This window comes from Etheostoma cragini, chromosome 18 (assembly GCF_013103735.1).
Source record: "Etheostoma cragini isolate CJK2018 chromosome 18, CSU_Ecrag_1.0, whole genome shotgun sequence".
Taxonomy (NCBI): Eukaryota; Metazoa; Chordata; class Actinopteri; order Perciformes; family Percidae; genus Etheostoma; species Etheostoma cragini.
The window spans coordinates 10,934,720-10,962,277 of NC_048424.1; the positions used below are offsets into that span (position 1 = coordinate 10,934,720).

The 27,558-nt window shown below is 40.2% G+C and overlaps 3 protein-coding genes across 7 annotated transcripts; 1 reads left to right on the forward strand and 2 right to left on the reverse strand.

Moving 5' to 3' along the window:
- Positions 1 to 102: 102 nt before the first annotated feature.
- On the reverse strand, positions 103 to 8,781 carry fdft1 (farnesyl-diphosphate farnesyltransferase 1). 2 transcript variants are annotated; one of them, XM_034899760.1, is made up of 8 exons: positions 8,528 to 8,781; positions 6,009 to 6,106; positions 4,538 to 4,721; positions 4,108 to 4,236; positions 2,294 to 2,485; positions 1,745 to 1,921; positions 1,396 to 1,548; positions 103 to 1,302 (listed from the first exon to the last, which is right to left on the reverse strand). In XM_034899760.1, the coding sequence occupies exons 1-8, from the start codon at positions 8,624 to 8,626 to the stop codon at positions 1,075 to 1,077; spliced, it is 1,260 nt and encodes a 419-aa protein (XP_034755651.1). In that variant the 5' UTR covers positions 8,627 to 8,781; the 3' UTR covers positions 103 to 1,074. The 2 variants fall into 2 exon arrangements, with proteins under 2 accessions (XP_034755651.1, XP_034755650.1); XM_034899759.1 differs by lacking the exon at positions 8,528 to 8,781 and having other exon boundaries at positions 6,009 to 6,486.
- A 3,064-nt stretch (positions 8,782 to 11,845) lies between these two features.
- On the forward strand, positions 11,846 to 15,487 carry LOC117961677. Of its 4 annotated transcripts, none has more exons than XM_034900527.1 (3): positions 11,846 to 12,035; positions 12,321 to 12,455; positions 14,215 to 15,487. In XM_034900527.1, exons 1-3 carry the CDS (start codon positions 12,022 to 12,024, stop codon positions 15,380 to 15,382), a joined length of 1,317 nt encoding a protein of 438 aa, XP_034756418.1. In that variant the 5' UTR covers positions 11,846 to 12,021; the 3' UTR covers positions 15,383 to 15,487. The 4 variants fall into 4 exon arrangements, with proteins under 4 accessions (XP_034756418.1, XP_034756420.1, XP_034756417.1 ...); XM_034900529.1 differs by having other exon boundaries at positions 14,233 to 15,487; XM_034900526.1 differs by having other exon boundaries at positions 11,871 to 12,035; positions 12,306 to 12,455.
- Positions 15,488 to 15,517: 30 nt separating this feature from the next.
- gata4 (GATA binding protein 4) lies at positions 15,518 to 26,150 on the reverse strand. Its single transcript, XM_034900530.1, has 6 exons — positions 25,406 to 26,150; positions 18,922 to 19,088; positions 18,677 to 18,802; positions 18,276 to 18,357; positions 17,722 to 17,855; positions 15,518 to 17,332 (listed from the first exon to the last, which is right to left on the reverse strand). Exons 1-6 carry the CDS (start codon positions 25,923 to 25,925, stop codon positions 17,207 to 17,209), a joined length of 1,155 nt encoding a protein of 384 aa, XP_034756421.1. The 5' UTR covers positions 25,926 to 26,150; the 3' UTR covers positions 15,518 to 17,206.
- Between the last annotated feature and the right edge of the window lie 1,408 nt (positions 26,151 to 27,558).

Here is a 27,558-nt window from a genome sequence, read left to right on the forward strand (position 1 = left end):
ACTGAAATCTCTAAAAATATTTCATTGAGTTTAACCCCGCTGATCAACAGGCTGTAAACCAAAGCATGACTTGTGTTGCATGCACAATCATCATTCAGACTGTTTAGATTCTTACTCTTCTTTATTTGTTCAATATGTACAAATCAAAATGTCACATTACATAGCAATGTTTGAAGCTCTCCTTTGGTTCTGTACAAGGTTACTCTGTGCTATAGCCTTTCTACTCCCCAAAGCTGTGTTAAGGACACTTAAGCTATTAATTGCATTTAATTAATTGCATTTAATTCCGGAAATTATATTTGTTCTCCCTTATTCATTTAAACTGTCCATGTCAAGACTACCTTGGAAATGCTCTGTTCTTTTATTTTTTTTCCTATAGAGTTGAAACAGAAAGAACACAAACATCAAATTGTTGAAATAAAGCTCTACAGTGATTAGATGCAGTCCACATCACCTATGCTAACATATAGCACGTTTACTATAAAGTCCACTGTAACAGTACTTTCATTGGTGTGAAATGGAGTGTTTCCGGTGTAGAAACAAACCAAGTGGAATATGAAGATAGCTTTAAAATGACATGGAAAATATGAAGACTAAGATTTGAGACAAAAACTTAAATGGTGATTGGGGACTTTGTTCTCCAAAATCCTAAAATTGGTAGTATCATGTACTCTGCATTTTTTCACTTTTGGGGAATACATTTTCCATCTTGAAATAATAATAAAAAAAAGAACACAATCAACATAAACATCAAACAAAACGCCCTACATCAAACAAAACCCTAAATGGTTTGAATGAGCCATTTATGCTGGTGAGTATAACCACACAACACTGTGTGTAAATAATGTATCCAGATGCAGGATGCACTACTAGAAATCACAATCAAACACAGTCCGGCCTGCTATACCCCTCCATGGACTAAATATATCCATGGTCCTGTGACGGCGATAAGAAACAGGGCAAAGTGGGAGGAAGTGTTTTAGATTCCTTCGGTCAGAGGAGAAGCGGACCTCCAGAGTGGGCATAGGGGCTTTCCAAGTCTGTGGGCCCCGGGTAAGGTGGAGGTAAATGGGTTCACTGTCCCTGCATGTCCCCGGTGCCCTGTGCCTGTGCTGCAGTGGTGCTGAGGTACTGCCAGCTGAGAGCGGCAAGCAACATGGCAGCAGACAGGTACATGGGCGACAGGTGGTGGGTCCTGGACGCTAGGCTAGACTGTGACAGGGCGGACTTCTCTCGGATTAGTGCCAAGACGTGCAGGGTCTTGTCCCGCGACGGGTCTGTGTGGGAGACCTTCTGTAAAATCTGCAGAGAGGGAGAGCGATATTGTTTGTGTTAAAGTGCAGCAATAAGGTGGAAGTAGGAGATCAAACATGAAAATAAAAAAATTGCACCCACCTCCTGGCTGTACTGGGCGATGATGGTCTGCACAGCATTCATGTTGGTGGCTTCCATCATGAGTGTGACTGCTTGTCCCTTTCTGATCTTCACCACTCTCTGGAACACCATGGGGTTGTTGTAGCATGTCGACAGTGTAGCTATTGCCATCACCTGGACGGGGAGGAAATTACACATCTTAAAATGAATAATAAATGAAAATAAATATCTTGACAAAATTGTATGAAAAGTGTGTCAAGCCTTTTCTGAATATTTAACTGAAAATATGCTGTTCAAATATCATGTCACATAAATCCAATTAAATCACTGTGTTTGCTGGAAGGCAAATAAGTAATGAATCAGGGCGTACCTGTGGAATGGCACAGAAATTGAAGACACTCTGGTTGCGCAGGCGGGACAGGTAGGCAATAACATCCGGGACGTGTCGCAGAGCATCGGTGACCAGCAGGTTGAGACAAGAGAGAGCCGACTCCAGCTTCTCCGGCTGGGCCAAGTCCTCCAGACGACCTGCAAACTGACTCCAAGCCTGCCCAGGGACACACAATATGAACACATTACATCTGGTACTGTGTCTGGGATTTTTTATTCAATAGTCAGCAGATCAGCAGGAGTCCTGTTGTTTTTTCTTTTACTCTCCCTCTGCTTTCTTGTTTTCTTAAGAGAACCCATGACTGACATGTGTGGCCCTCCTCTCCATACTGCAAACTTTATAGAGACAGAATATCAGTCTATAATATCAGGGTGTTACAAATCTATAAATTCTGCTGATAAAATGTGAGGAAATATTTAAATTGGAGTGAGTTCACTTCAATGCACCCCTACTGCATCAACACACACACACACACACACACACACACACACACACACGCACACCCACGGCAAAGGTATGCGTTCTTACCTCTTGTGGCCAGAAGGCACGTCCCTCTTGCATGTCCTCTAGATAGTCTCGGATGATGTTAGTCTTCTGGAGGAACAGGCCCATGGAGTTGGCCAGCTCAGTGTCCCGCCCCACCTCGGGGTCCTCCAGCTGGGACGCAGAGAACAGCTGAGACAGACCGATACCCACCAGACCCGCCACGTAGTGACAATACTGCGGGATGAAACAGGACAACATGGCATCAACTGTTATTATCCCAGCGTGACATGTTCTGTATGGCAAAATACCAGCTTATGATTGGATACACACAGTGACTGTGCTATCCAATTTAACATTTATACAGTGTTGAAAGAGTCATAGGGTTTAGAGGAAGTTCTACACGTAAATGGGCTGTAATAGCGCTTTTCTAGTCTTAACAACTACTCAAAGCACCTTTACATAGTACAGGAACCATTCACCATTCACACACTGTGGCCGAGGCTGCCGTACAAGGTGCCACCTGCTCATCAGATAAACACTCACACACATTTACAGTCCGATGGCGCAGCATCGGGGGCAACTCTGGGTTCAGTGTCTTGCCCAAGGACACTTCAACATGGGCCTGCAGGGCCAGGGACCAACCTTCCAATTGGCAGGCAACCGCTCTACCACTGAGCCACAGCCGCCCACAGTGCATGGTAAAGGAAAATTGGTATCAAAATTAAACTACCAGGATGACTGAATACATTAAGACAGAAAGAGGCTGCAGGGATAAACTTCAATAATGACATATAGTAGTTCACAGTGCCTGAAACTGTGCCAGAGATCTGTGTAGTTAAAGGAGAATTCTGGTCGATTCCAACACGTAGCTCTGTTGTTTGTAAATGTGGAGCGCTGTCAGTAGAGAGAAAAATGAAAACAATCGGTGCTGCCTACACCATGTTATCCTCCTGCTAGAGTTAGCACCCCACAGGCTTAAACAGGGCAAGTTTTACATGTGTTTTTAGCTTCTCAACATGTTCAAAATGTCATTACATGTGCCTACCCTTGTGCAGTGATTCCTTCCGAGGGAACACAGTGAATCTGACTGCAGTAGATGTGACAGAAAGGCCTAAAAGTTGTGTGAGTCCATACCTCTGTTTATTTCCTTCTTTCCGATGAAGTCCACGCTAGTTGATTGTCGAACTCATACAATTCAATATTCCAAAATGTATTTGTTCCACAAATAGGCAGAGACAGGAGTGTAGAGGGCGGACTGCAGCAAGTCAAAAGTTCAAGAGCCCACGGTTGCTTAGTTACCTATGCACATGCCATAGCTCTTGACCTCTTGAACTCTTGTAGCTCTCCTGGCGCCACTGTGGTGTCCGGTTAAAGCCATAGTCATTACTATGGACGTAACCATGGCAAATCGTTTTTTTTGTGAGTGTAACAAATACATTTTGGAATATTGGATTGTCTGAGTTTGACAACCGACTGGTGTGGTCTTCACCGGAAATCAGGAAATAAACAGAGATATGGATTAACACAACTTTTATGCCTTTCTGTCGCATCTACCGCAGTCAGATTTGCTGTGTTCCCTCGGAAGGAATCACTGCACATGGCTAGGCTCTTTAACATGTTTAGAGGCTAAAAACACAGAAGCTAAAAACACATTTGAAACTTGCCCTGTTTAAGCCTGTTGGGTGCTAACTCTAGCGGAAGAACACGCTGTAGGCAGCACTGATTGTTTTCATTTTTTTTTCTACTGACAGGACTCCAATTATTGGAAATTAAACACATGCTCCTGTTACACCCGTTATATGTCCAACAATTTCAATGTTATTTGAACACAATAGTAATACAAAGTTGACATTTACCAGGTCCCACTCCTTCATGGATCCCACTTTCTTTTCCAAGAAGTCAGCCATTCCTGCTCCCATCCGGTGGCAGATGTCTGAGATGACATCTCTGTACTGCTGAGCAAGGTTTCTGAATTCCAGTGATATCTGGATAGCAAGTACACATGAAGATTATAGTTACTGATTTCATACTGATATTATTTAGAACTGTCTTTGATCTGACTGACAAAGACTTTTATATTAAATACCATCACAGATATTAGACAACAAACTGACAAACTAAACCCGGTCATCATCTGTTATTGTGTAAAAACTACAAAAAGAATCGGACTGCTGCCATTTTATCTGTAATTCTATCTTTAAAAAGAACCTGCATCAGTAAAGCCTGGAGAGCCTAACAAACCTGCCTACACCCCTTCCATATGTACCACCATGCAGTGCTACTGACCGTGGGGAAATCCGACAGAACCTGTCGGTCTTTCTCCTGGCTCTCTGTGAAGCACCACCCATCCTGGTACAGGTAGGTGTGGAAATCATTCAGCATGGGGACCTTCTTGTCCAGAGGGATAGTCATGTCGTCCTCGACTGTGTCCAGCGCTCGCAGCACCAGGTAGAAAATACAAACTGCATGCCTGGATCAGGAAGACATGTGAAAACCTGACTTGTCATTGATTCAAAAATATATGTAGAGGATTCCCTTTGACCAATGATAGATAAAATGCACACACTAAAGATGTTAATATACAAACTGCCATCTCTTTACTGACTGTTATGACCTGAGGTGATTGTAACTTAGCGACCCAGCAGCAGCAGCAGCAGACATCCCTGCCTGTAATATTAGCGGTTTCCTTCTGAATTCATGCTGCAGGTCATTGCAGGTCACCAGGAGAATTGGGCCACACACACTCATCTGTTACTGGTGATTGAACGTTACTTTTACTTATAGACACATTAAATCTGCTTCGGCATGGCTGCATTAAAAGCTTTTATTTCCAACACTGTACCTGGTCATTATTAATTATGCATGAGTGAACATTAAATAAATAAGCTACAATGTTGATGTAATGAATGTTGTAAGTAATTTTTCCTCACTTGATTCCAGTGTCTCCAGTGCGAGGATTGGATGCTTCAGTGTATTTTATATCACTATGAAATAGTTTTTGGGGGGTTTAACTGCTAGTTAGATAAAATAATCTATTTGATGATATCATCTTCAGGTTATAGGAAAAAATAAAGGACATTTAACACTATTTTCAGACATTTGATAGACTAAAAAATAAACCATGTGATCATAAAAATATCTTTAGATTAAACATTATTGAGTTATTTGCAGCCCTAAGTAACATGTTACTGTATAATGTGCCTAATGTATCCTAATGATCTTCAGATCAGTACTTCCCTTTGGAACAGTAAGCAACAGAGAGTAGATACATGTTTTCTCCAGTATTAAGGAAACAAACGATGTGCATTTGAATTGGTCGGCCATGAACAGCAGTACATTTTGGTTTATTAAGGCTGCTGCCTGTTATTGAATTAGTTAGCTATTGATAAGAAATCTTATGCAATAGGCCTATGTGTCTAGAAATTCTGAGTGCCTGACACAAACCCAGACATAATTGCAACTCCACAGGTCATACTAGCATTTGTGGACAGTTTTTAGGAGTAATGAGACAAATGCACCAGATAACATAAGGGAGCCAAATCCCAGTAGGCCTCTGTCAATCGCTAGTAGTTTCAACGTTATACATATTTGTTTTCAATGTATCTTTTGTTTAGCACGTTCTGCACATGTTTCACACATAGAAGAACTAGTGCTGCAGAAACGTGAAGTACCGTAGCCAACGCCCCTGGTTCTGCACTTTAGGGAAGAAAACGCAGACACACGCCTCCTCACCTGGAGCCAGCTTTTATTTACTCACCTTAACTCCCCGTCCAACGCTTGTATCACAGCTGCAAAACTCCGGCTGGTTTGGTTCAGGTACAGATAGCAGGTCCGCAGACTCAAACTCATGGACTCCTGGCAAAAGAGACAAAAGAACGTCGTTTGTCGGTAAAAGCCTGCGGGTCTGAGGGCACTGCATGGACGGGCAGCCTCCTGCAGGCCCCGCTCCCCCAGCCTCCAGCTCGGTAGAAGGCACCGAGGCGTCCCGCAGCCGCGCGGCGTTACCGAGAGAGAGCGCTTGAACACGGACAGAGAGACTGGACACTTGCAGCATACTCCAGCCATACAAATAACCACGGTACGACCGAGCCCGCAGCTACAAAACGACTCTGTCCGTGTCGACGCCACGGCTGGTGGGGAACATTTGAAACATGTGGAGGACAGGCGAGTTAAGGGGTCGAATAACGTGAAACACGTTTAGCTAGACGTCTGGTAGAGCTAAATCAAGCTCTCCACCGGATTTAAAACTGTCTCCCACGTCCTTGCTAGTAGAGTAAGGTCTGTGCACAGCGTTTATAGATCTGTTGTTATGAAGATTACTCCGCCCCTCCCACTCTAAAAGCTGTAGGCTACGATTTTATTACCTGTTAAAATTGCAAATAAACGTCCGCGACTGCTGCTAAACCCAAAATACATTTCTGTATCAGAACAGAATCTGAACATTATTGGCTTTAGTGTTTTGAATGTAAAACACATAGGCCTAAAATAGTAGCCTATATATAGCCTAGTAGTTCGGCGCAGGCTATGTAATTACCTAATGTTGCCTCTTGGTGATCATCATCATCATGAGCAGGGAAAAGAATAGTGTAAGAATTTTTATTTCAACCTGCAACCTGCAAAAAAAACCCTGCTAGGCTATACTTTGATGTTGTTTAACGACTGATATCAACAAAATCTTATCAACACTGTCCAAAAGCAGTACCCTGCATGATTGGATCACTGAGGAATCTAGATTACAATGTTGATGATGAGATGAGTCTGAATTCTTTTGGTTCTTCAAAGCTGGTTTAAAATCCTTCTGGGAGTGCAACAAGTCCTTCCAAACCTGCAGAACTGCAGGGATATTGACAGACCTATATATGTCTCAATTTTACTTGTGTGATGTCCTTTTCAATACATAGCCTATTTAATGAGCATTGTTGGAGGGAGCCGGGGATTTAAGATGTGTATTGCCAACAGACAGTGATGGATTGGGATAAAAAAAACAAACTGGCATTTGCCACACACCGGCTCTATTTCTGTCAATAACCTAGTTTGGAAATGAGGAACTGCGAGTGAATCTTTCCACGCACCTTGCTGCAGTACAAACTTGAATATTTGTGCCTTCATGTATAAAACAACTTATCAAAATCAACTGAAGACAAATTATCAGTAGTGGCCCTGAGGGGTTCATAGGAGGGAGGGCCTTCTGGCATGTGCCCAAATTCCAGATGACCAGTCTGTCAATGCCAACAGCTGCTTCTTGTAATTGTTACAATACATAACGTGAAACTAATAGTTAGCTGGATCATGGCCAGAATGTTTTACAGTGAATCCCATAGCCCTGCATAATTTAAGATGAGAGCATGCAGGTTATTGTAAAATCACTGGGATCTATTTGAGCTGGATGAGAATTAACATGATTAGAGGTTTGAATCAGGCTACTTCTGCATGACAATTTTGGCCCATATTCTTGATCAGGTGACAAAATCTGACCAGGTCAGAGAAGAAAACCCTGGTTTCAACTGTTACCAATACATCTAATGTTAGTAAGTAAATGCACATCTGCGCAGCTGGGTTGGGTTGGCACTGTGGTAGTGTAGCAGCATATAGCCTAGTCCGTCTGAACATAGACATCCTTTTCTCTACAGGACAGTGAGTTTGTTTTGAAGAGCTATGCGCTCAATTAAGAAGATCTGGCATCCAACACAATCCTGAAAAACTATATTGATTACCTAAATAGGATTAGGTTCACAATGCTTGGATGCACTTGTTAACCTTTTATTTGGGTCATGTAATAATGCTGCCAACCAAAATGAAGGCAAATTTAAAGACTGACTGGTCAAAGCACACCTCTCTCTTTCCCTCCGGGTCACAATGCGGTTAAAAACATTGGGATTAACCGTCAAACATGCGCACTGCATCTCTTCCTGCGTTTAACCCTCCAAGTGTATTATGTAACGTAAATCCCAAGTCAATGCACATCTCCCTGCCTGGCCCAAAACATTAGTGAGTGATCTGATTAGTCCAACTAGCTGACTGTGTTTCCATCGGCTCACGAAAGAGCAAATTACAGCACCATAGGTACAGCCAGCTCAATCCATTACAATGCAGGCTGGTTGTTAGACCGACGGGCTGCCGTGTTGCTATGCTGTTACACAGAAACATTATGTGCTGCGTCATTAGAAAGGCACATCTGTAAAGGCAACCATGCATCCAACCCGCATGTTTCTGCTGTCTTCATTTTCAAATGACAGGTTTATTCTTAGTGTATTTTCAAAAACAGAGTTTACTCACATAATCCAACTTTGGCATGACGGTTTTGCATCCCCCCATTTTAAACTTAAATAGGTTGAATATCTCTTCTGGGTGGCCCAGTGACTTAAGAATGTCCATGTTGCTTTAGATGTTCAGCTGTCGGCTACGAATTGATGTGTAAACCTGGAGCGACGTTCCCCATCAAAGCGAGACACAGCAGCAGCAGCACCGGGAAGAGAACACGGCTTTCAGTCACAAGTCTCGTCAGATCGACTGACGCCTCCGATTGGTTGGCGAGTCATGGGCATAGGGCTCAGTGTCCAATGAGTGGCTAGGACGTCTGGTGTGATGCCCCGCCTCGGTGAACTGTCAGTGGAGCGCGGATTCTGATTGGTCCGATATTTATCCTAATAGAAAGCATTGAAATTGTATAGTCCTGGGACTGATCACCAGTTGGTTGGGTTCTTAGTGTGTTTACACACTGTGTGTTATTTATCATCTCGAAAGATAGGGGTTTAAGTCATATTTCTAAACATGATCTGTTTTTTAAATAATTTTTTTTATATTTAGGATGTTTAGTCTGTTATGCATTTTTGTCTGACTGTGAGGCAATGTGTACCCTTGTTTTTTTAAAGCTATAAACAAACAAAAAAACGTAGCTACCAAGTACAATATACTTTAACAAAAATGGCAAATATGTAAATAAACAAACATCACAAATAAAGTGAGGAGACTAGGAACTTGTAATAAAAAGTTAAGTACATGATGAATTGCCTGGAAAAAACAACAACATTTAATTAAAAATGAGTTAAAATAAGGCCTCACTAAGTGTCTTAACTCCTACTATAAGTAAAGCCTGGTGAGTTAAGCTCAGCTGCCTCATTGCCAAGTAGCATCAACAAGTCAGTAGAAGAAATCCAAGCATGCAAGCATACGCCCAGACCTAACAGCTCTTTATCTCTCTCTCTTTCTTGCACTTTCACACATAAATGCACGTTTGCAGACATCAATAATACTCTTTCAATTTCAAATATTGACAAATGACATTTTACAGTAATACAGCTTGTGGCAATGGGTGCACATAGACACCCACGTAGAAAGAAAGAAGAAGAGTGTATGTTATACCATCAAATTCACTGATTAAAGCCTGGCTGAATATAGCCTGTGTATGGGGTCAGGTTAACAAACAATTTGACAACACACACATGCAAGACAACACACAAAACACAAAGTCAAGGAAAAAATCTCTGAGAAACAGGTCATTTTTTTCCACAGCAGACCTTTAACTTGCTATGGAAAGCATAGGTGCAACTAATGACATTAACATGGCTCTGTTCTATTTAAGTGCCCAGTAAGCCATGTGACCGTGCGCCAGCATGCACAATACTACAACCCTGCTAATTCGCATACACTAATTAGTGTAGTGCATGCCAATGTGCTCTACTTCCTATGAGACATCAAAGGTTTGCGGTGAAATGAACCCCTTACCAAAGTGAGTCCACAACAATCAACAGAGAGCATGAACTGTAGCGTAAAATAAATGTGGCTGGGTCACAACTGTGTTTTAGTACTAATTGTGAGGAATGTACTTTAAAGTGAGAAAATGACAATTTGTAAGCATCCTGACACCTTTTCTGAGCAGGTCGAGAAAGCTGAAGTCAGCTCTGTGTGTGTGTGTTTGTGTGCGTGTGTGTGTGTGTGCCAACAGAAGCAATCCTATCAGCAGGTTTAGTGGCATCAAAGATCCAAGACCGGATCAGGAAAGACTCTCTCAACTCTCAATTTCAATTTGTTTTAATTTAAAGAGCTTTATTGGCATGACAATACATTGCTTTCATTACCAAAGCAGATAACATATAAATAAAAGGAAATTGGCAATAACTGGCACAACATTAACTATATTATAAACACCAAGTTAAACATAAAGGGATAAAAGCATCAGGAGCACAATGGTACAGCAAACTCATTTACACAACTCAACACAATGTTACAACTTCATCACAATTTAACTCAACATATTTACAGGAGCCTATTGATCTGGGTGGATGTTTTGTTAGGAGAGGTGTCTTACTCCTGCGTGGTGGTTCCGTGACCATCTCTTAATCTGGGAAGGAGGCAACATAGTAGCTGCGGTTTGAATTGATTTTACAATAGACATGTTTAACTTGTACTGGCAGGAAAACCGCTTGTGTCAGTAATTACAATTAATGATGGCTGCATTCCATTTAGGTTTGCCAGTTTGAGGGACCTGCTAATGCCCATGCTCACTGAGGCAGTTAAATGGAATGGAGTCATGATGAAAGTTATGTTTCAATATTAAAATGTAGAGAAGTACGCTCATATATATTCATCATGTGATTGCCTTCTAATCAGATGATGTACAACATAGTGAATTTCCACTTATGGATAAGAAAGTTAAAAGTGTTCCTTTTACTAGAGGGGAACATAACTGCACCGTCTTACCAACCTCTCTCTCTCTCTCTCTCTCTCTTGCTCTCTCTAGCTCTTTCGCTCTCTCTCTCTCTCTCTCTCTCTCTCTCTCTCTCTCTCTCTCTCTCTGGCATTGACAAGACTACAAATCTGTGAGACTGAACTTTATATGACTGAAAATTATAATGTTGGTGATGATCTTAAAATGACAAGTCATTCAAACACCCTGAGGAGGACCTCAATGTCTGCAATGAATTTGATGGCAATCTCTCAAGTACTACTCGAAAAATGTCAAACTGCATGGTGTTGCAAAAGAAAAAATCAGGGGATCACCAAAGTCAGGGTTCATCCTCAGGGCACCACAAATGCCATCAAACGTAAATTTCATGGTGAACCATGCAATAGTTATTCAGACATTTTATTTCAAAACCTTGAATAAAAGTGAAATCCTGTGTTTGAAGTCTTACCTGAACACGCAGAAAGGCTACTGTGTCAGAACCCAGACAGATCATGTCTAACCTGTTACTCTGCATGGCGCAACAGTCTCCTCCTAATATGTGCGCACATGCCTTTGTTTTAACACTGACACTGTCTTAACACTTTCAAACACAAAGAATCTGCAACCTCCTGCACAGTATGTGCGGCACTGAACCAGAAACATCTCATACATTGTCATTAGTCTTCTACTCTTTTCACTCAATGAGGCAAAACTAACATGTCTTGCACTTCCAAAGAAAAGCTCTTTTTCCTTTTTAAACTAATTTAAACTCGCCAAACTGGAAAAAGCGTAGCGGACAATATAATATAAGTTGATGACACTCGCTTGGCTAGGCTGAAAAGGGCAAAACGTCAACAGTTTTCCCGAAAGATGATATCTATATGGCCGAGAGCATTACCAAGAGGAGGAGCTCAGTGTTGAAAGTCATAAGCTGTTGTAATAAGTCAACTTGTTGGGAGTGGAACCATTCAGCTGTCGCTCGTGGAGCATTGCTTGTCAGAGTCTCTTGTAATCAGCAGACAACTAAATGATTGGCCCTACAAAAGAAAAGAGGAGCCACATTTTAACTGAATGATTCCTAAATTACCAGGGCTGAGGAGTCTGGATGGAACTTACCACGTGAGTGAACTCAGTTGTAACTTTGACAACAACTGTAAAGGACTGGTGAAGGGATGTTTCCTTTCAACCTGATTGTCTCTAACTTTTCTTTCACCTTCTTTTTTGCTGAAATAGCTGAAACATTGCTTAAATTAATGTATTCTTTTAGCAACACCATTAACTACTGTTGTTTACAGATGTCCCACAAAGCTATACAGTATTTGGTTCATTTCTAACAACCACTGTACAGACACGTACATACTGGTTTCTCTGATCTTACATGATAATCAGTCTGTTTTTGTTCAGGTTAAGTCGGAAGCGATCTCTGTTAAATGGATATGAAAACGAGCCTCCACTGTACACGAAGAAATGTTTGACCAGTCTGAAAACTCTGCTGGACAGATATGAGACTGACAGAGACACAGAGCATGCCAAACGGAAGTAAGTACTGGCTGAAAAAGAGTTACAGTATATACTGTGGTGTGCATCATATGGGGTGGAACTGTTGTCTTAAGCAATGTGTTGCAATGGGAAAAATGCAGGACAGAGAGTATTTCAGGTGTCCCACAGTTTTACTTCCTCTTGATATTATTAATGTCAGAAACATGTCGAGGTAACCGTATTTCCGTATGTCATATCATACACTATATGTTGTTATGTTTCAGTCCCATATGTTACAGCCTTGCTCCTAGGCTGCCAAAAACAAGTTTACGAGTACAAAATGGGCATGTTTAAGTACAAAAATATACAAAAGAATGTGGACTCAGTCATGTAAGCGTGTATGGGTGTGTGGAAATGTGCAGCAAAAAGAGAAGGACTGTTGGAAGATAGTGAGCTTAATGAGTGGCTTCATGTGTGGCTCAGGGAACTAATGACGACCCTCTTCCCCCAAGCTCTGTTCTGACAAAGAAGAAGAGCCAGCAAAACAGGCACACCCAGTATTTCAGCCCTAGAAATATGCTCATAGAATGGACACTTAACATGCCTGATTTGCATTTACTGTTTATGGTTGCCTTTGGAAAGATTATTTTAACAAAAAAGTAAATTATCTGATCTTAAAGGAAAAGTTCAACATTTTGTGAAATACACTTATTTGCTTTCTTGCAGAGAGTTAGATGAAAATACCACTGTCATGTCTTTCCATTGAAAATGAATCTGCAGTCAGTTAGCTTAGCTTAGCACGAAGACTAGAAACGGGGAAACTGCTAGCTTGGCCTTGTCGAAAGGTAACGAAATCTGCCTTTCATTTTGCCTATTAGTATTTCTTGGCTACCTTGGCTTGACTGTTTCTTCCAGTCACTTGTTGGAGTCAAAACCAAAATGTGTCATTTTTTTCCTTCAATATTTGTACGGATTGAAAAAACAAAATACAATGGGTTAATTATTGAGCTTTAGAGGTGCTGGTAGGTGGATTTTGTTAGCTTTGGACAGAGCCAGCCTAGTTTTCCTCAGTTAAGTCTTTATGCAAAGCTTAGCTAACCAACTACTTGCTGTTGAAACATATCAGAGGAGCCTGTTCAGTGGAAGGCTGCTCCTTCCCAAGTGTCGGACCAACAGGCTCAAGGACTCCTTTGTCCCTCATGCCATCAGACTCTACACTCGGGGGGAGGAGGAAACAGGCCAGAGAGGGCAATACAAAACAATACATCAACACATACACACACCCATGCAGTACATGTGTACAGTACATACACACATACATACATACATACACACCTGGACTTACAGTAATACTTGGTCACTTTATCACTTTAACACCGGACTCAACAATGACACTCTGATAATTTATGGTCTTTTTTTGTCTTTATTTGACAAATGTTCTTAATGTTATTATTATTACTGTTATTTCGTTGTCTTTATACAGTCTTTTTTTATCTATTTTTTTCTTGCTAAAACTGCTGCTAGAATTTTCACTTTCCTCGCGGGAGTCATCCCAAAAGGATCAATGAAGAGAAGTGTAAGTCTAAGTCTATCTCAGTGATATTTAATGCCCAAACGAGTGGTATCTACTTTCTCATCTACCTCTCTGCAAGAAAGCAAATCAGTGAATTTACCAAAATGTCTATTTGTTTAAAATGTGATAAAATAAAAGTGTGACAACAAATTCTTATCACGTCTCCAACTGAACTTTGTATTCAGAAGTCTCAAAAAGTATTCCTGAATCCCACCCTGTTTACATTCAGTGGTTTGAGTTATTCAGCCAAACTTTGTGTTCCAGGGCGAGCTGGGGGCGTCCCTGCACACCTGAAGCCTGTGTGAATGGAAGGTCAAAACCCCTGCCGGACACTGAGAGCTTCTTCCACCAGATATCATCCTGGGCTGACACACAAAACTCTGTCAAGAAAGTATTGCAGCATCTCCAGTTCAGACAAGCCACCAATGACATTTTACTCAATGAGTCGGTTAACAAGAAATTTTTGGAGTTTCGCCGTGACTTCACTGAGGAATGTGGTGCAGAAGATAAGCAGCATTCATGGGCCGTTATTGAGAAACAGGAGGAGGTCGTCATGTATGGACCTTATTATCCTAATTACAACAACGGAGAACACAGCGAGGACATCATTATAAAACAAACCCAGGAACTTCTGGAGTCAGAGACTGTCTCAGAGAATTGGAAGGTGTATGTTTTCACCATGAACAGTCCGTGTTTGGCTAGAAATACGGATCCGTGCATGCTGAACCTGGTTCAGAAAGCTAAGGAGTGGTGGAGCGTGTATGGCGTAAAGACTCATATTGGTTATATGAAAAACTGGGGCTTCAAAGGAACTAAAGAATATCTGTTCAGGGATATTAACTACAGCCAAGTGAACAGTATCGATCAGGTTGAGGACCATGAGAACTTTGTCAAAGCAGCTGAAAAGGCTGATCTTAATCCTTTGTGTGAAAATCTGTTTTCTGATGTCAAATTCCTTCAGAGATCTACAAGGTTCTCTTTGATAAACAGTGTGCAGGGGTCGGACTGGAAGAGTTACTTCAAAAGTATGCATAGCATTTTTGAAAGCAAACCAGAAGAGGAGAAGAAAATCTGCACACGTGAGGCGGACACTGTGATCGAGGCTGCACGAGTTCTGCTTACAGAAAAAAGTGGAAGCTTTCAGGAATATTTAGACAAGGGTGGCGCATTTGCTTTTCATTACACTTTTAGCTCCCAAGTATCTGACGTCATCCAGGATCAAATGAGACTCACATTTCAACAGTGTTGGAAGGAGATGGTGCAGGACAAATATGCCGAGATCGTCAGGGAGAAGCTGACTGAAGACTTCAATCAATGTGCCGTCCAGCTTTTTATCAAAGATATTGTAATGTTCACAAAAGAATACTTAGAAATTGGAAGGATGCAGTTTTCAGAAGCTCCACAAGTTCTCTGACAACTCAACTCTTTGCCAAATGATGAGGAAGCAACTGTAAATGTTTCACACGTTTGGTGTGCAATTGAAGTGAAATGAATGACGCCAAACTTTTGTGTCATACATAACATTGGAATTATGTCAAAATGCTTTGTCTTTATTAGTTTCCTCAGTAGAGCTACAGTTGCACACAGAGGAAGGGCATCAGGTAGTGCTAGTCCACATATCCACATCTTTCACTCTGTCTTTACTTACAAAATATCACAAATGGTGTATTACAATTATATTGGAGTGGAGTTTTACATATATGCTCATATATTTGTTAATGCAAATGTGGGACATCACCACATGTTGCCCCAGCCCTCCATGCTTTTCATAAGAAAATCAAAGCATGAAGTATTTAACAATCTGTACAGTCTTGATACAATACACTGTCATAAAGTCTATCAAACAACCTTCAGCTAATAGATAATGGATAGATGATTGAGTAGTTTAGGGCATAGCCTTTTACTAATAAATACTAGCAGGATTAAAGACGATTATGCTTTTTTTTATGGACGCACATCTGCACTTGTGTCAGCAGAGGGAGCTATGTGCCATTACTTCTATTTACATTCATAATGTGCAACTTAACTTGGCTGCATAGGTAGTTTATGATGTATTTTTTCATAGATATGTCAATACCGACTCACGTTAAATCGAAAGCCATGCCGTTCAGGCAACTGTCCTGAAACAAAGTGGGAGATCATGTATGTTTGAGGTCATATCTCTGGTGCTGATGAGTGATCATGTCTCGAGCAATTCTTTCTTGCAGTAAGTAAGGAAGAGATGCTCATGATTATCTACTCTTTGTAAAATTTGATGTACTGTGAAATTACACCTCTGCATTAAAATCAATGGCATCACATACAAATGACTGGAATCATTGAATGTCAAGTTTGTGAAATGTTTAAAGGGTCAGTTCATCCGAATCCTAATTCACATACATATCCGTTTCCATTTTGAGATATTGCTGCTCAGACTGAGTCGGCCTATAACAGCTAAGTTGACTGCAAATTAACTGACATCCTTTATAGGTTTATAAAAATAGCAAAGTGCTTTGGATACTCTGAATAATCCAAAGACTCATCACAGTTGGAATCATCTACCAAACATACAAATCACTGATCACATTGAGGTCTGTGGATTATTAAGTTACCGCCACATCCTTTGTTCTGTAAAGAGACTAGCTATTGAGATTTTGAAAAATAAGTTTTCCTTCACCTACATTGCATGCCATGCAAGTAAATAGGCCTCCCCCTTGTGAGTGTGAAAATACATAGTTGTTTTCTTATTAATGTGAACTGAACCTTTACGTACACTTGCTGCTCCATGGTGCTGCGTTTGACTTTGAAGGGCGCTGTTGTGATTGTTGTGTGTGTGTCCATCATTCATTGGCAACTTGTTCATATTAATATGAAAATGAAGACAATTATTTTGAAATAAAAATAACTCAGGGAAATAAAGTCTGAACATCACTGTTGTTTGTTTCTGGTTCATGTTATAGCTTCAGTCACTTAATGCCCCTGCACTGGCATGGTAGATTTGTTGCAGTTTTTGGGTGTCTAATCACAGTGCTACTCAAACTCCGTTCAGTCCATCCATTGCTGTGAGTGAACACACAGTATCTGTGCAGTTCTGTTTATGATCTCCATTTCTTGTGTGACGCCCACATATTTGTCCCGGAGCATTGCACTGAAGGCGCTGTGCAGAAACATCTGCAGCTAGAGTGTCAGTCAGCTTTCTGCAGAGACTTGTCTCTCAGGAGAGTTTTATCGCTATTGTTTGAGATGCTGGTTAGGTCTTCTAGGCCAGGATTAGGTTGTTCCAGGGCTCAGCTTTGGACCCAGAAGACCCACCGTGACCCCCAGGGGACATCTTGAGAGGAATGGTCCCACTTTGAGTTGTCATGTAGGCTGGCAAGGCTGAAATCTAGAGGGATAGAGAAGAAAAGGGTGAGAAGGCCCATATTGGAAGTTATATAATCTGTCTTCCGTTCCTTCCACTTAACATTGAGATAAAAAATAAAAAACAGGGACATTAATCGTTTCCTTTTTCTATCCCATTGTTTGGCATGTGGGAGTCATGTTAATATAGTATAAGAGTGCAAAATGGGACTCAATATTGTAGAATTTGGGTTATTATAATCATGTCTAAACAGTAGTTGAACTCTTGTCTGTTGCAGGTGATATGCTTTTCTGGGCTTATTAGACGGTTCTAGCTGAATTTAATGTGCCTTTTTTTGTCATCATAACCACTGAATCTGAAACAAATTTTGGAAGTAAAAATTCTCTGAAATTCAAGTTAAAAAGGTGTTCAACCTGTGCATGTGCACTATGTTGTGTGTACAAGCTGTGAGTGTCCGGCTCCGTCTTTATCTGGCGAGGCTCCTCTGTGGTGTTGGAGGCCCGGGGAGTGCTGCTTGGCGTGACCGGAGTCTCACTGCCTGGGGTCCCTGTGGAGCACAGGAGCTGAGGTTATTACACGTTCACAGGAGGGCATGTACGTGTAAATGGTCCTAGTTAGTAAGTTTCAGCCACGTCCCAGTCTCGCATTGCAAGACCTTCCGCCATAGAGCTGCGGAGGAGGGTCTGGCCAAATGCATTCTGGTTTATTGGCATTTCTTTAAACCAATCACAATCAATCTCGGGCACCGCTAAGTGGCACAAGGAGCAAAATATCCTCAGGAAGGAAATTATTTGGATGGTACATTATGTTCAAATGTTGTTTTTCCAATTTCCAATGGCACCTGAACAATCCAGAAAGTGACACATCTAGGATATGGACTAGATATGCCCCTGCATATCTAATAAATATGCCTACATGCATACATACATACGAGTGTAAATATAAGCGATGTGGGTTTGAAGCTAACCAGTGTGGGACTTGTTGACGTTCTTGGGTTTGCGTTTACGGGTCTGGATCCCCTCTTTCTTCATAGCCAGGGGTCGTGGTACCTGTCAGGACCCAAAGACAAAGGAATCAGTCAACAACAGCAGGCTGAAGTGAGTGCAGAATCCATGGAGGAAGGGTGAAAATGCTCTTTTAGTAAGTTGAGGTCAACATTCAGAGATGCAAAGGAAAAAAAGAGATGGCAAAAAAGTATCTCTTGTCCTCCAAACTAGTCCATTTTTTCTACCAAATTCTAAAGACACAAGTCTCTATGATCAGTTAAAGTAAAAAAGTGTGTTTTCAACTGGCTATATACAAGATTTCAACATAATCCGAGATGCACTTGCTCTTCCTCCCCTTCTCCATTCTTTCCCTCTCTCTCACCCCATGAAGCTTCATGTAGAGGCCACAGGCGTTGCAGACCGGCTCTCCCTCTGCATTTCGTCGCCATAGAGTGGTGGTGGTGGTGTGACAGTTGGTGCAGGACAGGCCCACCCTTCTGGAGGCAGACTGGAGCACATAACATGTCAGAGCCATCATTTTAAAAAAGGAGAAAAAGGAAATCATTTACACCTCAGTAGTTAACATCTGAATGGTACAGAGTACCAAAGTGCTCTGCTGTCACCCACCAGTCGTCTTTGAGGTTTGATGAGAGGTCTGTTGATGCCATTCATCTTGTGGTACAGTCCGCAGGCGTTGCACAGGTAGTGGCCGGTACCATCCCGCCTCCAGAGGGGGGTCGACATCGCCCCGCAGTTCACACACTCTCGCCCCTCAGCAAAGTCATCAAACAGGTCTGTAGGAGGATGACAAGAAAGGAATATGATACGCTAAAACATCAGTTTTTCTTTTTCCTTGAGCCTGATCTGGATCAAACAGTCATTTGATTCTGTCGTGTAATTTTTTTTAACATCAGGTCAAAGATCATACAATACTATATGAGCTAGAATACCTTCTGTAACTCTCAAAACTGCACAGGATGAGCTAAAAAAAATCCATCCTGGTCCAGTTGAAGCCACAGCTATTTTTCTGAGAAGTTATTGATTTATTAATAGTGTTTAGCAGTAACTTGGTAAATCTGGTGATGACAATTTAGTATCATTGTCACACATTGCAATGAAAATGAAATAGACTTTACATAACTTCCACATGTTACACATATTTAGCTTGTATTAAAGACCACACCGAGCTAATTTCTATGATTCTTAGAAAACTGAACATCCAGCTGAGGTAATGCCACTAACAATCATTCCACTCTGCACAACCCTGCACTGTCTCACCCTGACTATCAAATGCAGTGGTATCTCTCCACCAGCAGGAGGAGCGGGTTACAGTTTCACAGGCCCACACACCAGCAGCCTGGATTCCCTCCTTATCTCACAGCTCCCCGTGAGATAAAGAGCCCGCTGGAAACAAGAGACGGAGTAGATATAACGACTCCACTTCATATGCCTTTCTCCTTCTCTCTCAGTTAGCATGACATCTCATAACTATAATCCTCACTCATCTCACCTCTGTCACGTTGGACAGAACAGAGAACCACTTTGAGCCATTCAGGCTAAGGAGGCATCAATCCGTGGTATGATGATGTGACAACACAGGCTACAGTATTTATCAGCTGCTATGAGCTTATGCTGAGAATAGATTGAGGCAACGTTCAAAACATCAACATGTTAACTGCAAAAAGCCACATTTAAATCAGATCATGTTGTTGTTTTTAACTGTACGTTTCACTGTGCATAACTACTTTTCTTCAGATGGCATTAATCTGGCCTCCATCTGCTTCTCCCTCGCTGCAGAGCCAACTGATACATGTTCAGGCCTCCTCCAAGGCTGAGAGCAAAACAGCGAGTAGGGCAAGCTAACCTTGAGCCAGGCAATTGTAGCCAACACAACACAGCAACACAAGACAATACACAAAAGAAACACTGCAATGCGTCCATGTCTGTCTAAATGGAGGTTGTTGTTTTCCAGCGCTTTAAGAGAACATAGGTGATAACAGCTGGGACACATGTGGAGAAAAACGCTCTGCAAAATCGTGTTTTTCTATATGTCACAAGGTTGGCAGTTTATGAGGGAATACAGTGGCAACATTTAAAAGTAACAAAGCTTATTTACTCAGCTTTATCTACTGTCTTTTTTTTTTTAATTCTACATAAATATTTCTTTTGATGTTGGACCTTTTTACTCTGTCTGGCAGCTGTGGTCACTCAAGACTTAAATATGCTTCAATAAAGACATGACATCAAAATATTTGAAAATGTTACTTAGCTAATTATAATAGAGGGGCCTTTCCCAATGGTGGAAAGTAATTAAGTACATATACTTAAATGTTGTACCTATGTACAAATTTAAGGGTACTTGTTCTTAACTTGAGAATCTTACTTAATATTGCACATTTTACACCACTACATTTATTTGACAGATGTAGTTACAAATTTGTTTTGCAGACAAAAAACAAGATTAATCTATAAAACATGATGCTTTTTTGTAAATGAAACTGTTTATGAAATAGTTTAAATCAGCTCCATCCAAGATTAAATTCAATGTACATGCACATGAAAACATCAGTAATAATATTCTAATGATTACAGTTTTTAAGAGTTTTACTTGCAATTGAGTATTTTACAGCTTGGTAATTTTACCTGTATTTACTTAATCTAACTATTCTATTGATGTTTTATGCATTTTACATGCATTGCTTTTTAACCCTCATGTTGGCTTCAAATGTGATCCCTTTGAAAAATGTCTCTATCTGAAACATGGGCTTCTTTTTAACCAAATTACCACAAATTCTATACAATGCTCTTTGCAACTACAATTGATCACTTTCATTTCTGAGTAAACTCATCTGTGTGTTCCTCTGATCTTAACTATTAGTCAAAATAATTCAAAATTTCTGTTTTTTAACTCAAATAGTAGTTATAATGTTATTAGTGAAAACTAAAAAAAAAAGTCTGAAAAAGGGACTAAAATGTCAAATTTCCACACAAGGGTTAAAATATATACTTTAGTAAATCTTCTGATATTTTTCCACCGATGTTTACCCGAATGCTGGTGAACAGTTAAAGTCATCAGGTGATTTTTTATTTTCTAACACAGGTGTCAGGCTCTTTGTGTGAGGGAGACACGTTTACCTTTCAGCACTGCTGGGGTCCAATCAGAATGATCTAACAGATATAATGTCATGATGTTTATCCAAAGAATCAATACTAAAAATAGTTTTGTGGTCAAAGCAACAGCATAGCTGGTTACATTTAATACTTTTCCAAAATAACCCTTGTGTCTTCCTGCCAAAATTGAAAATTAACACTTTTGTTAAAAGTTAAAACTTTTTCTTAGGTTTTTGTACCTTTTTTTCAACACTTTTGATGCTTTTTTTTTTATGTTTGTCACTTTTTTTACATTTTCAACACTACATAACACTAACTTATTAACTTTAGTTTCACAGCTATTTTTGGAATTTATGGTCAATAAACCTAATTTAAAAGAAATTATACCTAATGTTTGAGTTGGAAAAGAAGAAATTGGGAATTATTTCAACTAAAAGTAAAGGAATGCATGTTGAGGGATAATCACAGACTGGAATATGTTAAATTTTACTCAATACTTTTTCAAAACCATTTTTCAAATGCTGTAAAACTGAATATGACACCACGAAATTAATGAAAGTAGAGATCTGTATTTGCCAAAGAACGTTGGAATCAATCATGTTATTTTGGGTAATTACAATTGGGTAGTTAAAAAGAACATTGATACAGGAAAACGGGTCAATTTGACCTGAGGACAACATGAGGGTCAAGCAAGATTACATTTATGAAAGAAAGCTCATATCAAGGCAGAATGAGACAAACATCTGATGAAACCTTTTTAACAAAGATGTTTACACGCCATTTATAATATCAAAGTAATTTGGCTGCTTCTCTGGAAGAATAAGAGTTGCTAACTTGATTTAAGCAGCTTTTAAATATAAATTATTTTCATAGGTGTTCTAAAGTTGCTCAGTTAAGCTACATAGTATGCTAATTATCACTGACAAGGATCATTAAAGGAATTATCATGTGATTTATTCCATCTTTCATTGACTGAGAAGAAAAAGTAAATCAGTTCACAGCTGAGGGAGTTTCCCCTTTCCCCTGCTCACAGAACAATAGAGAGACTTTCACTGCACGGATGAATGCCACTTCACCAAACACTTAGATTGGATTTAATTTGATGTGATTGTGAAACAATGAGGTGAAGTTGTTACTGAAGAAAAGCGGTGAGTAAACAGGTTATGTACTGTGAGTTGAGTAGGATTGTAATCAGATGAAGAGGTCAGTGGGGATCAATGCTGTTATCTGTCACATTGTTGCACAGCGGATCCTTTTCTTTCTTCATCACACAGATAGAAGAGGTGGCCTTGTAGGGAACGTTTAGGCTTGATAAATAATCCGAATCAGTCAGTCAGCTTTACATATCGCCTGCAGCTTGTTCCAAATGCAGCAGCAAATGCTAGTGAAGTACAGAATTGATTTTAAGATTGTTTTATTTGTTTTTAAAGAACTGCATGGATCGGTAGAGGTTACGTTTTTGAACTCATCATCTCCTATTTCACCTCCTCACATCTGGTGATCAATCACTGCTCGCCATTCCACGCACACAGTAAAAACCTGAAGGTGATCGAGCATCTTCACTTATTATGGAATAATATACCTCTAACAGTTAGATCTCCCCTTCCACTGACACCTTTAAAACCCATCGACAGACCCATCTCTTTTCTTTGGCCTCCTAATCATCCCGAAGACCTTACTGCACTCTGGTTTTTGTTTGTTTCTATTTTATTTTGTTGTTTATGCAACGCTGTATTTGTTCTGATTGCATCAAGATTTTCTATGTTTTTTTCATTCACCTCTATTCTCATATTTAGGTCTGTTTTTATTTGATCTTTCTTGTGTTTTATTGAATCTCTTTGTCAAGCACCCATCTGTTGCTTTTAAATGTGCTATATAAAGAAACTTGACATGACAACACAAAGCATTTAAAGTGCAGTCAGACACACAAAGAGTAAGATAATATTTGTAAATGAGGAATTTAAAATGACATAATATTGAAATGGGGATATATTCATGAGTGAATGAGACGGTTTAGATGTCCGAAGAAACACAGGTCCAATAAACTCAACACCCATAACGTAGACAACACAAGGTGCAAGTCATCCAAAAAATGACAACCCAAGCAAAATCAATATGTTGCGATATATATGATCCAGAACAGCCGACACTGCAACCTGCAGCTTTAGGCCAGTTTAACGTTCAGCACTGCAGGGGCATAAAGTTAGCAGGTAATGGTTCCTCCTGACAGCTGTTTCAAAAAGGAAAAAGGATCCACTATATCCTCACTATAAGGTTTGAGTTTTCAGCTGAGTCCTGTACTGCTGCTTAGATCACAAACACACACACACACACACACACACACACACACTTTAAATTAACTAAAATCTGACCTCAGTCAAACAGTGCTCATAAACCACAATCCCTATAAACTGTGTTATCAATGCATGTATCCATTCAGGTCAGTTAAATATTCATTTATATCACTCCAATAATAGCTGCATTTGATTTATGAAAATAAGCCAAAACATGTTTGTCATATTGTGTGGCTATTAACAGCATAGGCTAATTATGCCTGGGCCTAATTAATCTTTAGGCTAATTTTCATAATACCCAATATGGCTTGTTGGTTTGTTTTATTTATAAAGCAAATAAAAGTTCGTTTAAATCGCCTCTTGAATTAAAAATGCAGCCTTTTATATGGAGTCCATGTCTTTTTTCAATTCAAAATACATTAACTGAATTTCCCTTAATGACTTTGATTTTTTAACGTTTTTCTTACTTTTAAACGTGTAAAATGTCACTTCGAAGCACATAGCATGGTAGGTCTATAGTTAAAAAAAAAAAGTAACAGGCGACTTGGTCTTATAAACGTGATAATGCAGAGAAGCAGCGATCACCTACAAGACCCTCAACGCACCACACAATCTCACACTTTAATCAGGTTAAATTTACTAATTTCATAAACTGTTTTAGGGTGAAAGTAGCCAAACATAACACAGTTATTGGGTCTAACAAAAAAAGGGCTTTCCATTTCATATTAGCCTACCTGTCGTGAGAATCCATTGCTGAGATTAGAACATGTGTTATTTAAAGAAGGTGGCAGCCATGCAGCGTTGAATGCATCACAGTGATGATCGATCTCTCGTGGCAGCCTAACTTTCTTAAATTCGTTATTATTTTCAGTTGCTGTGTTGTTTTATTCAAATACTTATGAATAAAATCAAAACATGCAAGCCCTGCTGCATTTAGCCTAAATTCGAAGTTTTAGAAATGTTCGTTCAGCAGAAATTTGATGAACAATAATAAGGCCTCATTGTCAGAAAAAAAAAAACTGGGCTGAAATTTAAACTTGTCTCTTTATTTAGGGACGTCTAAATGATTCGTTTACCAGAGTTTGTGTTAATTGCAATATTGTTATGTTGTATTAATATATTATAATGTTTATTTATTTGTAATATTAAATAATAGGTTAATGATTTATTTTAGTGCAATATGGTGTGTTTAGTGTTTTTTTTTTCAACTAAAAGGCTTACTGCCTTTACTGGGTTTTAATTGAGAGATTATTTCCAATAGGCTATACATGCAGAAGTAACAGTTTATTTTTAAAAGATTTGCGTATAATTTCGGCCCATAGTCGATATTTTCTTTTTTAAGAGAATCCTGTTCTGTGAAAAAGAAACATCTAACTTCCATAGTTCTTACAACCTTTCATCTCGTTCATGTTTTGTATAGCCATTAAGCTGCTCTTCATTAATTTTTGACAGCTATAAATAAATAAATAAATAAATAAAATGTGCTTCTCTCGTTTTTCTCCCTGTAGTGACAGTGAAGCTAAAAGTTTGACATTCTCCAACTTTCTGTCTGAATGACAGAACTTCATAAAACACATTGTATTGGAGGGAAAAATGTTCAGCATGACATTTGAATATATTACATATACATACATATATACATATATACATATAGGCTATACATATACAACAATATTTCAATGTTCCCTTATTTTCCTGCTGCTCACCTATGTTTGGATGCCGGGTTGTGCCATGAGAAGCGCCGGTTTGGAGACCGTGGAGGACCGGGCTGTCAAAGGGAGACGGCGGCCAAGTTCCACCCACGTTCGGGCTTATGTAGGCCGGGTAGGGGCTGTGATACGGCCCGCTGAGGCTCCGCGCGCCGTAGTGCTCCCTCCCGTTGCCAGAGATGTTTAACGGGCTGCTGTATGAAGCCGTCTCCCGGACAGTGGCCACCCCGGAGGACAGAGGCGGGCTGGTGGAGAAGGCGAAGCGTGGAGACACCGGGGAGTGGTTGTATGAGGGCACCGAGTCGGAGCACGACTGAGCCCAGGCAGAGTGGCTCGATCCGGGGCTGCTCTGCTGCGACGCACCGGGCGTCTGGAGGTAGGGTAGCGCCGGGATCATGGGGGTGACGACCCGGGTAGTGGGCACATAAACCGGAGAGGTGCCCGCCGAGGCGTTGTGCAGAAATCCGGCCTCATAGGAAGAGGGACCGTGGTTGGTTGTCATTATGCCCTGATACATATCCACTCCTTGAAGCTTTACATCCGTGTTGATAGAAGGGATACAGTAGTGTGGATGAAGTCCCGCACAGGACTGGGAGTATTAAGGCAAAACAGGCTAGCCTGTAGGCTCTAGTTTAATACAATCCGCTAAGCTCTCTCGTCCTTAATACAATCAGATCTGCCAAGAAGTGAAGCAACCATCAGACAAAAAGAATAAAACTGAGAGGGGACATGAGAGAGGAGGAGTGAGAGACTTTTGTGATCAAGATCCAGCTGTTATCATCTCTCTCTCTCCTTCTCTCTCTCTCTCCTTCTCTCTCTCTCTCTCTCTCTTGCTCCCTCTCTCTCCCTCTCTCTCTTCAAGCCCCAAAAAATGTCAAAATGACTTTATAATGAAACCTAATAACTTTACAAAAATTCAACCAACTGCACTTTTGGATATTTTACGCCACACAGACATCTCAAGTGACTTTGCTTCAAAAATGTTATTCATAATTTTAAAAAACTATAAAGGCCTTTACAACGAACGGATCTCGTTAGTAAACGTCCTCCCTGCTAAATCCGATAAAACAACGTTTTTGTTTGTGTTTTCCTTTTGTCGATTGTGGTGATAATTTTAACACACAACACGTGTGATTTAAATGAATAACGTTTTCAGTAGAGTTGTTGGTCTCTTCCCTGTTACAGACCAATACAATAACATAAAACATTCCAAAATATCTGAAAATAAAATCATTTTTAACATTAAAACGACTTTTATTAAAGTCCCTGAGTTTCTTCTAAACCCCAAGCTGAATCCTCCATTCAATCAATACCAACTCTCTTTAAGATATGTCAACATTGAGTAGGTCTAAACTGTTTGATTAATTTGCCTATTAAAGCGACCTCAGTCTTTCATTAAATGCTTATTGGTGGGGGGTTAATTTCCCAGTAGGCTGATCTTTTCGATCACAATATTGTGTCTGTGGTGCTCATATTCCACTCATCTCTCTCCCACAGCGGTATCCAATGTAATACTAGGCTGTATACATGTGCGTCTTCTTTTTCTGCAAACATGTATAAATATTTCTCCTATGTTGTCTATGTGAATCAAAATAAATCCTTTATTATCCTGGTGACATTTGGTATCCATTTTGCAGCAGTGTGCTGCTTTACAAGCTCAAAAAAAGGTTTGATTATTCTGGTAAGCGATCCAGATGTTTTAAAGTTGATTAACACGCAGTGGCCGTTATTAACAACATATCAAGCCCAGTTCAATCAATCCATTTACCCCCCCAACGAATCCGTTATAGACACAGATATAGGCTTCCTTGTTGATTGGATTATGACTTCTTGGCTTCTATTTTTGTGTTGACCTGCCGTTTACATTTTGAACAAGTAACACTAAGGATTATTTTTTTGGCTTAGTGACAAAAATGAAAAATTGTGCTGGATGCTTGACGCGCCTTTAGTCGGAAGTGTCGGGCTGTTGTTGTCCTCATGGGGGACAGATTTATACCTGTCATCAACACCCGTCAACGTAAACACACGAGGCCATTTCATTGTGCAGCCACTTCCTACAAGACAGCCTCACTGAGTTATGTGGCTCTATGAGGCTGTCAATACAGTGTGTGTGTGTGTGTGTGTGTGTGTGTGTGTGTGTGTGTGTGTGT